This window comes from Lithobates pipiens, unplaced genomic scaffold (genome assembly GCF_037356315.1).
Source record: "Lithobates pipiens isolate NorthernLeopardFrog02 unplaced genomic scaffold, aLitPip1_a1.2 Scaffold_23, whole genome shotgun sequence".
NCBI classification, from domain to species: Eukaryota; Metazoa; Chordata; class Amphibia; order Anura; family Ranidae; genus Lithobates; species Lithobates pipiens.
The window spans coordinates 161,919,141-161,933,472 of NW_027507785.1; the positions used below are offsets into that span (position 1 = coordinate 161,919,141).

General features: G+C 40.2%; 1 protein-coding gene across 1 annotated transcript in view; it reads right to left on the bottom strand.

Moving 5' to 3' along the window:
- Nucleotides 1-5,500: 5,500 nt before the first annotated feature.
- CCDC134 (coiled-coil domain containing 134) overlaps nt 5,501-14,332 on the bottom strand; it is a 161,616-nt gene continuing 152,784 nt past the window's right edge. Inside the window, exon 7 of the mRNA XM_077452523.1 lies at nt 5,501-13,892. Within this exon, the coding sequence (XP_077308649.1) occupies nt 13,767-13,892 (126 nt within the window). The 3' untranslated portion in view covers nt 5,501-13,766. The remainder of the gene's footprint in view (nt 13,893-14,332) is intronic.

The following is a 14,332-nucleotide window of genomic DNA, read 5'->3' on the forward strand; positions in this document are numbered from 1 at the left end:
GAAAAACAGAATAATAGGTTTATTATTTTACAAAAAAATAAATGAAATGAAAAGACCATACACTTCACTTAAATGTTATCCTCTCAATGGGGGAGTAAAGTAGACATGGGGATACGACTCAGACACCACATACCAGAGCTTCATTTTTGGGCTCTGGAAAAGATTTTTCCCAATTCCAGAGGAGGAGACTTATAAATTAATGCTACAAAAAAAAGAGACATGTTGGTTCTATTCTCTTAAAGCTACATACCCTCCTAGTCATAATGACACAGAGTTTCAAACCTTTTTTGGAGGGCTTTGTGTTGGAGGAATCCAAGCATCTGATGTAGTGAAAAATCTTTACAGGTAGTCCCAGAGTTCCGAAAATTAGAGTTACGAACGGAGGTGGTGTGTCATTGCTACCGGCCGCTGGCACTCCACACTGGTCCTAGATACTTCCAAGCAACCATCTTGCAGAGCCGGACACATCCCACACTGCAGTACTGCATGGCTACAAGAGCCCTACATAGCATAACTGGAACATCCCACATCACTGCACAAGCTGGAGTTACACTTAATAATGTACTGTTCTGACTTACAAGCAAATTCAAAGCAAGAACAAACCTACAGTCCTTATCTTGTTCATAACCTGGGGACCGCCTGTACTTTTATGCTTTATTCTTGGTCTCCTTTGTCTCTTTATTTATTTTCATTTGACCTTGGGGAACATTTCAGGTCTTACCTCTGGCCATCTTTGCATTAATCTTCCTTTGGATTTTGATTTAAGATTTGTTAGTACCGAAGTACAAACAAATCTTTAATCAAAAGACTAATCTTGACAACTGTAATTTTTATGAACTCTGATGGCTAGTGTATTTGAAATGTATTATTTTATTATCATATCTTTTTCTTTTCACATGTACAGGTTGTGTGCCTTTCAACTTAAGATTACGCTGGGTGGCCCTTAACTCGGGGGTGCACCTCCCCATTCATTACAGTTTTTTTTTATATGCATGTATCATAGCAATTTATTTCTTTATTACTTTGCTGTTGATGAGAACCCAGTTTTTGCCCAATTGAAAACACAGATTGTGTATATAATGCTGGGAGGCTCCGGAACTCTGTATTTTGTACTGTTTGCCTGACATTGAGTGATACTTTTATATACGCGACTCTTGATATGTTGTATGCTGTCTTATTCAGAACTATGGGGTTGATTTGCCAAAACTGGTGCAGCTGCACATGATAGCCAATTCGCTTCTAACTTCAGCTTGTTCAATCAGGCTATGTCTTCCTTGTAAGTATGTACCTGTCCATGCTTTTTCAAAAGCAATAAAAATCATTAAAACAGAATACTCTTAGTGGTCTTGTGTGGCACCCGGCACTTGTGGCCCCTGCACCCCTGGATATAATTCTCCAAGGGGAGCAGAGGGTTCTTTTATTCTCTGCTATCCAGAGGTCTGCCAGCACTTCATTTCTGAGTGGCTTACTGGTTTTCCACATATTTGTGTAGCTTGGGGAGGATACTACACGTGTTGGCTCTCTTCCCAAGACCAAGATGGGCGTGGCTCACTTTTTCGGCGATGCTGGAAGTGACACTATGGGCAGAAATGCATAATACGGCCTAGAGCAGGTGGAGAATGCAGGATGAGAGGCGCTGGCTCTTCCCCACCACCCATTGTCAGACCTTTGATTTGTTGGCATTGTTTTTGGTGCCAAACGGTTGCATGGGATTGGCTGCATGGCATCAGATAATTTGTGGTTTTTGTTTTATATAATGTAACATCCTATACTCTCTTGTGTACTGGCTGGTGTGAGGAATTATTTGAGACCTCCTTGTGGGTTTCATGCTTATTTCCTTTTGGTAAGTCTGATGGACTCCGGTTTTTTGGTATGATGGTATTTTTTGGGCCCTCTTTAATAATTGCAATCTACTAGTGTGGAGGTCAATTGATTTTTTTTCTTAGGCTCCTTTATGGTGATATAAGCAAGCTTCCCAGGGGCCTGACCTTCCTTATTACATACTTCCTTTGAATGAATAAGGCCTGACCATTGCTACTCTAGATGTGTGAGTCTATATCCTTTCTGGTAAACTATTCAGTGTGGTTTAGAATTTGTTTTTATGTGATACTGATATATATATCTCAGTATCTCACAAAAGTGAGTACACCCCTCACATTTTTGTAAATATTTTTTTGTCACGTGACAACACTGAAGAAATGACACTTTGCTACAATGTAAAGTAATGAGTGTACAGCTTGTGTAATGGTGTAAATTTTCTGTCCCCTCAAAATAACAACACACAGCCATTAATGTCTAAACCTCTGGCAACAAAAGTGAGTACACCCTTAAGTGAAAAAGTCCAAATTGGGCCCAAAAAGTGTCAATATTTTGTATGGCCACCATTATTTTCCAGCACTGCCTTAACCCTCTTGGGCATGGAGTTCACTCGAGCTTCACCGGTTGCCACTGGAGTGCTCTTCCACTTCTCCATGATGACATCACAGAGCTGGCAGATGTTAGAGACCTTGTGCTCCTCCACCTTCCGTTTGAGAATGCCCCACAGATGTTCAATAGGGTTTAGGTCTGGAGACAAGACTGGCCAGTCCATCATCTTTACCCTCAGCTTCTTTAGCAAGGCAGTGGTCGTCTCGGTGGTTTGTTTGGGGTTTGTTATTATGTTAGAATATTGCCCTGTGGCCCAGTCTCTGAAGGGAGGGGATTATGATCTGCTACAGTATATCACAGTACATGTTGGCATTCATGGTTCCCTCAATGAACCGTAGCTCCCCAGTGCTGGCAGCACTCATGTAGCCCCAGACCATGACACTTCCACCACCATGCTTGACTATAGGCAAGACACACTTTTCTTTGTACTCCTCACCTGGTTGCCGGCACACATGCTTGACACCATCTGAACCACATAAGTTTATCTTGGTCTCATCAAACCACAGGACATAGTTCCAGTAATCCATTTCCTTAGTCTGCTTGTCTTCAGCAAACTGCATGCTTGCTGGTGTACCATCTTTAGAAGATGCTTCCTTCTGGGACGACAGCCATGTAGACCAATTTTATCCAGTGTGCGGCCTATGGTCTGAGCAATGACATGCTGACCACCCACCCTTCAACCTCTGCAGCAATGCTGGCAGCACTCATATGTCTAATTCCCAAAGACAACCTCTGGATATAACACTGAGCACGTGCACTCAACTTCTTTGGTCGACCGTGGCAAGGCCTGTTCTGGGTGGAACCTGTCCAGTTAAACCGCTGAATGGTCTTTGTTCACCGTGCTGCAGCTTAGTTTCAGGGTCTTGGCAACCGTTTTATAGCCTAGGTCAGTGATGGCGAACCTTAGCACCCCAGATGTTTTGGAACTACATTTCCCATGATGCTCAACCACACTGAAGATTGCAACAGCATCATGGGAAATGTAGTTTGAAAACATCTGGGGTGCCAAGGTTCGCCATCACTGGCCTAGGTCATCTTTATGTAGAGCAACAATCATTTTTTTCAGGTCCTCAGAGTTCTTTGCCATGAGGTGCCATGTTGAACTTCCAGAGATCAGTATGAGAGAGTGAGAGCGAAAACACCAAATTTAAACACACCTGCTCCCCATTCACATCTGAGACCTTGTAACAATTTTGTTGCCAGTGGTTTAGACATGAGTGTGTTGAGTTATTTTGAGGGGGCAGCAAATTTACACTGTTATACAGGTTGTACACTCACTACATTATAGCAAAGTCTCACTTCTTCAGTATTGTCACATGAAAAGATGTATATTTACAAAAATGTGACAGATGTACTCACTTTTGTGAGATACTGTGTGTGTGTCATATATATATATTTATTTATTTATATTTCCAAGACCTCTTATTTATACTAGCACTTCTGATAGAGTCTTTTGGCAGTTGTTTGATTTAATATTTTTGAATTTTTGGGCTACATCATTCACTTTTGTTAGTGTTAACAGATATTTTGTATTGTTTTTGAAATCCAAATTATTATTTTTTGTTTATTTGCTTATCCTTTTAGCTTATTAGGTGGTTGGATTCCCTTAAGGCAGACGTTTGGGCATCCTGTGTCATACCAAGTTTACATCTTGAGGTTCTTCTTGGACATGCACTCATCCTAGTTTATGTCATGCTATGAAATTTTAATAGTGAGTTGTTTTAATGCACAATTTGTTGTATTGTGACTATTATTGTTTTTGGTCAACTTTACTTACATGTATTTATGTCGCAGATGCCACCACTTTACTAACCCCTGAAAAAGGCTCATACTCTCTACAAGCGGAAATGCATTGGGACATACTTCATTCAGTGAAGATGTTCTGGGTGGTGGTTCTCAATACATACTGATTATCTGTTCTGTGCATATTTGTTTTAATTAGGAATATAGGACTTTTTGGTCCTGATTTTTTTTTTTAATGATGTAACAATAATAATATCTGCTTTTTATATTTATAATTTCTGTGTTGTACGTTTGGTGCCAGAAAATTCTCAGACCATGCGTTATCCTTATTGTTTAAATCAATAGGGATGTGCCACCCTTGATACTTTTTGGTCTCCTGGAGGCAACGATTTATTATGATCGGCTGAAATATTTTGGTAGAGGAAAATTTAAAGGACATCACTAAAACAGCTCTGCTCCTGCTGCTTACCGGAGCTGTCAGTATCAGCAGAGGTGATCGGATCCTTGTCCTTGGTGGGTATGGAGATGAGTGAGCGGTAAGATGGCGCCCACCCGTCTCCATACCATTGCAGGGCGGAAGCAATGTCAAAACGTCACTTCCGCCCATAGCTCTTAAAAGGGACGTTTTTTTTATTATTGCATTATAGTGTAAATATCAGATCTGAGGTCTTTTTGGCCTGATGCATTTTGAGCTCAGGCAGCCACTCAGCATGGGCGAAATTCAGAAAAAGCTTTGGATGAGGGCCTTGATATGCTGCTCTCCACCTCTTCCAATCAGAGAACACTTTGCATTCATTCACAAAATGTAAAGCAGTCTTTGAATGGCACCCATATTGAGCTGCCAACCCCCTGTATTCACAATACAGCAGGCCAGCCACTTGGCACGTGACCCAAAAACAAGTGAAAATCTCTGAAGTAACATCGTCTACCTCAGTAGTTTCCAGCTTACAGGGGGATCGGCCAGGTATAGTATAAACATTAGTCCAAGCTGGACCAATGTTAGCTATGTAAACATATACCATACCTGAAAGGATGGCACATTATACTTCCTGAAGTCTTTCCTTGGAATATTTCTTGGAGCTTTTCTTTAAGCCCATTTTTTTCAATGGTCACTGGAGGTGAAAGTTGAAGGAATCGCATAGCAGTTTTATGATTACACCCTCTGCTAACGTAATTTAAGATACAATGCAGATCTCTCATAAACGTCTGTATATTTATCTGCATGCGTTATTACTGTTTGCTGGGCAGCTGAACAATATATCAACAAACATGGAGGTGCTCTTCAGAGAAATGTTTAAAATAAAAATAAAGCAGCAGTTTAAACAAGGGCTGTAATTTTTGCAAACAATTTTTATCAGTAAAAAGATATGTATTTTTCACTTACAGAAATTTAACACAAAACCCAGGAAATAATGGATCCCTTACATATAAATTTAAAATTAAATTTATCATGATTCTTTAGATCTAAACGGATATCATCAAGTTTATTTTGCAATCTGCACCTGTTTTTCCAGCTTGGCTTCCATGCCACGGTTTGCTCAATGAGGTTTTTTTTTCCTATTAATTACCAGTGGTTGAATCAACCCTCTAAAACAAAAAAAATTTAATTACACTGTGTGTACAATTATTAGGCAAGTGGGTATTTTGACCAATCATACATTTTTATGCATATTGTCCAATTCCAAGCTGTATAAACTTGAATGCTTATTGGATTTAAGAATATCATGTGATGTGTAACGAGGGAGGGTGTGGCTTAAGGAGATCAACCCCCTATATCAAGGTGTGCATAATTATTAAGCCTAGTACACACGGGCCTAATATTGGGCGATATTGGCTGGTTCAATAAAAACTGGCCAACATTTGGCCCATGTGTATGGCAGCCAGTGCTAATTTTGGTGACTAAAATGTTTTCGTCTAGTAAATTAATACTATTTTAGTTAACTAAAACATGACTAAAACTAAATTGAAATTAGACATCAAAATTAACACTGCACTCCAACATAAGAATATGTATGGGGCAAAAAAAAAAAGCTTTTCTTATTTTTTTTTCTTAATATTTAATGTTTGTAATATATTCAGGTAATATGTTCAATGGCATTACAGCCAACAGGGTTTACAGTTTCAGATTTTCAAGTTGTACTTCTGCTTGTCAAAAGGCTATTTTTTTGTTTATGAAACTTGTTTTTATTTATAAAGACATTGTATATCACAACGGCTAAATCTGTCTGTAGTGCATATTTAATCCTTAATATTATTACATTTTTACTCCAGGAGTATATAATGTTTGGCAAAGCTAAAGAAATAATGCACTAAAATTTAACTAAACCCTTTTGATTTTAAAAATACAACTAAAACAATTCAGATGACTAAAATACAACTAAAACTAGAATGGCATTTTAGTCAAAAGACTATAAGACTAAATTGTAATTCTATGTAAAAACTAACACTGATGGCGGCCTTTTGGCCGGCTTCTGTTGGACAAGCATGCTGCATAGTCAGCAGCTGACCGGCTCCCATTCAACACTCTCTAATGGCTGAGAGCGCTGAGCGGAGTGTAGTGGGGAGAGGGCATCCCCATGTCTGAACACAACAGCTCAGCGGGGGATATCACTGTACTAACATCAGATTGTTAGTACAGTGGCTCCAGCTGTAAGATTTTTTTTTTCATTCAACTATGCTGTGTACTAGGCTTTAAGCTAGGTTCACACTGCTGCTAAGCGGGAATGCTGCGAATCCACTGTGGGTTCCCACATCGCATGTCTCCCGGCGGCAGTTCACACTGCCCTATGTGAACTGCTGGGAGTGTCAATTAAAAGTTATTGATGCCTCCAAATCAGTTCGCATATCGCAGTGCGATCTGCAAACTCAGACAGGAATCGGATCGCATGGTGTGAACACCCATGCAATCCGATTCTGCTGCAGACCAAAAAAAGGGTCCTGTACGAGTTTGGGCCGAATGCGATGCAAATTCAGCCATACTATCTGTATGGCTGAAATCGAATCGCACAGAGATCGCATGTGATTTGCACTGCAGTGCGGTGCGAATCACATCCAATCTCGGACATCTCCGCAGTGTGAACCGAGCCTTAGGCAGCTTCTTTTCCTGAGGCAAAATGGGCCAAAAAAGAGATCTGACTATGAAAAGTAAATAATTGTAAAAAGTCTTTCAGAGGGATGGAACACTCTTGAACTTGCTAAGATATCAGGGCGTGATCACACAACCATTTTGTTGCAAATAGTGAACAAGATCGCAAGAAACGTGTTGAGAAAAAAAAAAAAGATGAAAATTGACTGCCAAGGGTTTGAGAACAAGCAAAATGTGGAGCTATCAGGAACCCATTATCCTCCAGTGCCGTTATATTCCAGAACTGCAACCTACCTGGAGTGCCCAGAAGTACAAGGTATTCAATGACTAGAGACATGGCCAAGGTAAGAAAGGTTGAGAGCCAACCACCACTGAACAAGACATACACGTTGAAATGACAAGACTGGGCCAAGAAATATTTAAAGACAGATTTTTCAAAGGTTCTATGGACTGATAAGATGAGAGTGACTCTTGACGGACCAGATGGATGGGTCTGTGGCTGGATCATAAAGGGCACAGAGCTCCACTTTGACTCAGATGTCAGCAAGGTGGAGGTGGGCTGCCATTATTAAAGCGGTAGCTGGACTTTTTCGGGTTGAAGATAGATTCAAAATCAACTCCCAAAGCTTCTGCCAGTTTTTAGAAGACACTTTCTTCAAGCAGTGGAACATTGAAAAGTTATTTTTCAATAAGACCATGATATTTATGCAGGACAATGTTCCATTGCATGCATCAAAGTACTCCACTGCATGGCTAGCCAGTAAAGCCCTAAAGATGACAGAATAAGGACATGGCCCCCTTGCTCACCTGACCTAAACCCTATTGAGAACTTGTGGTACCGTCTTTAATGGGAGATTTACGATGAAGGAAAACAGTACAACCACCGCTCTGGGAGGCTATGGTTGCTACTGCACAAAAAGTTGATTATTAAGAGTTCAAAAAACTGACTCCATGAATGGAAGGCTTATGACCATTATTGAAAAGAAGCGTGGCTATGTTGGTTACTGGATTTTTTTTTTTTTTTATGTCAGAAAGGTTTATTTGTAAATATTGAGTTGTTTGTTCATTTTCATTTGTTAAAGTGAAAATAATGAACAAGTGTGATGGGAAAATTGTCCTTTCATTTAGAGCCCTTTCATGATAACAGGGTGTTAGCGGTAAAGCGCCCGTAGTTTTAGTGGTACTTTACTGTTGTTTTAGAGGCACTTTTTAGCTGCTAGTGGGGAGGTTTTTACCCCCCTAGCAGCTGAATAAAGTGTTAAAAGCGCTGCTGCCCATTGATTTCAATAGGCAGGGCCTATTTAGGAGCATTGAATACACCACTCCTAAAGTGCCCCAAAGATGCTGCTTGGAGGACTTTAACATCCTGCCAGCGCAGCACCCCAGTGTGAAAGTACGCAGGCTTTCATACTGGGACTGCAGGTGAGCCATTTTTCAGGCACTTTACAAGCGCTATTTTTAGCGCTAAAGCGCCTGAAAAACGCCTCCAGTGTGAAAGGGGTTTTAGTTGCTTAATAATTCTGCACACTAAGGGCTCATTTACACTTGCCTCAAACACGCTTTTTTAAAGCTCTCTAAAGGCCAGTCAAAGCACCTGTCACTAAATAAAATGGCTAGCTTCCAGTCCTGTTTACACTTTGGTTTTGCTTTGCTTCAAAAATTATACCCCACTTTAGTGGTGCTTCAAAGCGTCTTGAAAGCCTTCATAAAGGTCTTTAACAAAGCTTGCTTGAAGCACCATCAGAGCACCACTGAAGCATCATCGAAGCACCACTAAAGCATCAAAAACACATCAAAAAAGCATGTTGAAGCAGTAGGAGCTTTGATGTGTGTTGAAGCCGAAGCAAGTGTAAATGAGCCCTTAAAGCAACACCAATCGAAGCATCAAAAACACTTGCTTCAACTTCAAAACACATTAAAGCGCCTACCGCTTCAACATGCTTTTTTTTATGTGTTTTTGATGAGTCTGCAATGCTTCGGTGGTGCTTTTTTGAAGCTTTAATGACGCTTGGCAGATACCCAGTGTGTTGATATGTCATACCTGCAATTTCTCTAAACCAATACAACGCTAAAGCTGAATTAAAGCCTCTCAAAAGCTGCAGGTGCTTCAAACGAGCTTTGCCATATACTTTCACGGAGGTTTTGAAGAAGCTTTGAAGTACCACTAAAGCGAAATGGGGTACAATTTTTTAAGCAAAGCCAAAGCAAGGTGTAAAGAGGATTGTAAGCTAACCATTTTATTTAGTGCCAGAGGCTTTGACTGGCATTCAGAGAGCTTTAAAAAAAAGCGCGTCCAAAGCACGGTTTTTAAGCTAGTTGAAGCAAGCTCTAAAAAAGAATGCTGAAGCGGTAGGTGCTTTAATGTGTGTTGAAGTTGATATAGTTGCCCAATAATTGTGCACAGATATTCTTCTAAGAAAGCCAAAATCTCACTTTTACTTTAAGTATTCAGGTTTGAGGTTTATTAGCATTTTGGATTGGCCGAGAGTACTGTAGTTCAATAATGAAATTAATTCTCAAAAATACAAAAAAAAAAAAAAACTAATAATTGTGCACACCGTGTAATATGGTCTATTCTACTCAGTCAAGAGTAGAAAAATACATAGCCACCACCCTGGATATTATTCAGCACCACAGTGAGCTCTATGGACAAGTCTAAGAAAATTGTTGAATCCTATTTATGGACTGGGGCATGTTTGGATCGAATACGCCATAAAGCTGTCACTGCACACCACCAATCATAGGCAGTGAGGCATTTCCAGACTGGCAGCTGCACATACACACGCTGCCTATGATTGGCGGTGTGCAGTGCAGGCTTCCTAGCGGGTTCAATCTAAACATGCCTGAGCTCATTCTTACTGAATAGCCAGAGCATGGATACATGTAGCAATTTTTCCCGTATATAGTACACAAAACCATTCACTGACATCATAGTTGAAAATAAACTACATTTAAACACCGTACCTACACTATTTAAATACATAAATGGGCAAGATTAAAAGAAATGCATTTGTCAAATCACAAAAGTTTTGAACAGGGTGCCACATGCTAAAGTAAGAATCAAAAGCCTCGCCAAGTCAGCTTTGTACATTACAAGGATTTTGGCAAAGTTTAATGCAGATCCTGGTTTCTGCTCTACAGATGCTGACATTCCAATGTACTTGACCATAATTTTAAAAGTTAGGGCTAAGTGGGTGATCTGCCTTTCACATATTAACATAAGTTCCACAGCTGTATAAAGAGGCATTGTTTTCGGACAAATCTTGCAGCAAACCTAGGGTTATTGCTATGGGTGCCTCTAGTTTAATTAAAGCCCATGTATTTCAAACAAAGCATATAATGAAGAAATCATAAGCAAAGTTTAACTTCAGTGAAAACCACAAAATGGTCAGTGGATCTAAACATACACAGGTTATATACAAATATCTGACTAATCCTGTAAAATGTAAACCCGAAACTTGAACTAGACCCCAATCACATCCAGAATGTCACTACTGGCTCTCTGTTGTACAAGCAACCACGTTGGTCAACAGAGAGCTTGGAAGCCAGAAAGGGGTGGGAATGCACTCTATTTGCCCCGACACATTCCAAGCTCCCCATTACATGTATTTTCACCTGCTCACTGTATCTCCCGGGATAGAATGATGAATTGTAATATAAGTGGTTTTCAATGAAACTTATAATTTTTAATGTCTCATTGTCCCATTATCATTGGCTGGTAAAAAACAAGACAAAAAAAAAAAAAACAGTCCACACATATGTATTTCTATTATGCAGGCAAGGAAAATTGATATCTAAACTCAACAACAGAAATGTAATATATTGTCGTGTACAAGTCCTTAAATATAGTGGCTGCATTCGTTTTCATTTTTCAGGCTAAAAGCATTTTGCCAGGTATAAAAGTACCAGCTGATCTTGCCAGAAATGCAGTGTCCTGATCACTTCTGAGCTGAAAGCACAACATATTATTGTTTACCTTCCAAGTCATCAGGTGAATAGTGGAGAACCTATTTGTACTCCATATCAGAACAGCAGCCTGGCTTCCTACAGAGATATCATTCTTATTTAAATGACTAATCTCCATATCCCTCACATTAAGGGGAGGAGCCAAATCAAGCCTGTTTAAAATCCAGCCTGGGTGGATACCATAGCTGCCCCCAGAGACACAGTGGAGGAATGAGCATAGCCACCCAGGAACCGGAAAACTGGTTATTTGTGGAACTACCATTTAAAAGTAGAGGGAAAAAATGCCTGAAATATAAAACATATGTAGTCACTATATTGAGGGACTATCAAACTGTAAAATATTACAGTTTTTGTTTAGATATCTAAAAAAAAATATAGAATACTCAGAGTTTTGATCTCTCTCATAAGAAAGAAAAAAAACTCAATACCTTTGGCAGAAGATGACTGCACAGCTAGGAGGCCTTACAGACAAATGAATGACCACTAATGGCCAGATCAAGTAAGCAATCTCAAATGTTTATCATCACCTTATGGAATAGCATTTCAGCAAGGAGGATTGCATAAAGGAGATAATGACATTCCTAGGCAGCAAAGATAAGGAAAGTCTATGGTGTGAAAGTTACAAACTGAAATAGAACATGTGCTTAGCTGAGCTGACTTTTGCTTGCTACTAACTTTACTAGGAATACCTGTACGTACACTGGTCAGTATGTATTGTGATTAGCAATCTCAATGAGTTTGTTTGTTCTGCTGAGTTAAACTTTCACTTCTTCTAGCTGCTAAAGTTGCTTATCTCTGCCGGTGTCTTATCATATAAGGTCCCCCATCAGATAGCGTCCGCTGTATACTGCGCATGCGCAGTACACAGCAACACAGATTCCAAAAATAGCCGAGGATTAACGGCGCCTGCGCACTGAGTCCAGGTTCTATCCCCACCATCCAAGTGGACATAGAGTAGGAATCAAAAAGAGCCGAGCGCAGCGAGGCCGAGCCCGAAGTGTGGCGAGCGAAGCTCGCCCGTGAGGGGCCGTCTAATTTTCACAACCCTATGTCCGGTTGGATGGTGGGGCTACCACCTCCACTCACGGCGCAGGCGCCGTTAAGCTTCGGAAATTTTACGAAGCTTCTTCTGCCCTGTACTGGGCATGCGCAGTACGGGGCGGACGCTATATGATGGCCGGACTGAATATGCCAGAACACCGGCTATGCTCATTGACAATACTGTTTTTGAATGTAATCCTGGTCAGCTTCATTAACCCCATCTTTTATGCCATGTTAAATTCTACTGCAATGCAAGATCCTGTAATGCAAGACAACACTTCTACTCTGGCAAGGGGACTGTTGTGTGACTTTGTAGCATAATCTAGCAATTAGCGAGCACTAATTATGTGCAGTAACCTCTAGCAATCAGTTAACAGTAATGATGTGCAGCAATCTCCAGCAACCAGTCAGTGATAATTATGTGTAGTAACCTCTGGCAACCGATCACTGAGTGGGTATATGCAGTAACCTCTAGCAACCAATGGGTGAGCAGTAATGATGTGCATTAAGCGCTAGGAATCAGTGAGTGGTAACGGTGTGCAGTAACCTCTAGCAACCAGTGAGGGAGCTGTAAGGATGTACAGTAACCTCTAGAAATCAATGGATGAGCAGTAATGATGTGCAGTAGGCTCTAGCAACCAATCAGTGAGTAGTAACACTGTTCATAACCTCTAGCAGCCAATGGGTGAGCACTAATGATGTGCAGTAACCTCTAGCAATTAATAGGTGAGTGGTAAGGAGGTGAAGTAACTTTAGCAACCAGCTAGCGATCAGAAATGTTGTGCTATAACCTCCACCAACTAATCAGTGAGGCGTTATGTGTGCTGTAACCTCTGCAACCAATCGCAACTGCTTCCCGATTTGCTGTTTTACTGAATTTGAGTCAGCTGACATTTATTGTATGCCTCAGGAACAGGTGAAGAGCAAAACTGTATTGGGGGGGATTGGTTGTGTAAGAAAATGTTTGCCCAGGGTCCAATCAATATTAAAGACGGCCCTGATTCTATCATATTGTGACAGGTCAATAGTCGCTTCCTTTTTCCCAGTGAAACATGAATGACCTCTTCTGTATCAAATACATGGAACCTGGAAGGTAAACAATCGCAAAAATGGGTAGATTCCTCTTTTCCTATCACTCTCAGTGGAAAACCTGTTGGACCTTTTTTACTCAAACTCTGATCAGCTGGGCACACTCGTTCAGGTCTGACATCAATTTGTTATAATTCTATCTATAAAAGACTTGCTTGAAAAAAAAAAAAAAACAAATACCGGTTTTGTTACTCGTGGATGAAATAAAACAAATTCATTGTCTAACTCTACATAAATAAATGCTTTACAATAATATACTTTGAAATTGTTTCTGCAACATACAGGATTCAGTGCTGTAACACACCAAATTTCTTAACCTTTGCATTTTCCAGGGAACTGATTTGGCACATGTGCTTCCAACCCTGTAAGACGACTATGACCAACCAAATGCCCACATTATTAGTCTCATTCAGTGTTATAACTCTGATCGAGATCGAGTTATCCGAGGACCTTTTCTTATTTCCTTTCTTTTCTCCTCTTTTCGCCTTCTCTTTTCCTCTTCCCTTAAAGCTTTCTGAAAAGCATCTGCATTGGATAAAAACTATAAAAAAGAAACAAAAATCACAATTATAAATGCACAAAGCAGAATATTTTTGTAGTAGAAGATTGTTACATTTAAAACAGAAAAAAAAAAAATACTTCTGCCATATTCAGTCAGGTTAGGTCACTCTGAAAACCAAAAAGCACATGCTGCCTAAAGAGGAACTTAACTCGTCTATCAAAAAAAAAAAGCCATCAATTACTTCTAGGAGCCGATTACTGACTGCTGAGAGAGACTTTCCTGATACCTCCGGGGATGTGCGACATGCATCAAAGGAAGCTGTGGCCATGGTGGGCCGGGAAAGGGCTACATCATCTTCTCCTAGGTGAGGAATAAGAATTTGAGAGCAAGAACCTGCAGAAACAGTTACGTTCTACTTCTCTTCCCAAAAGAAATGGCATCTGATTGTGTTACAGGTAGGAGGAGGACTGTAATGATTC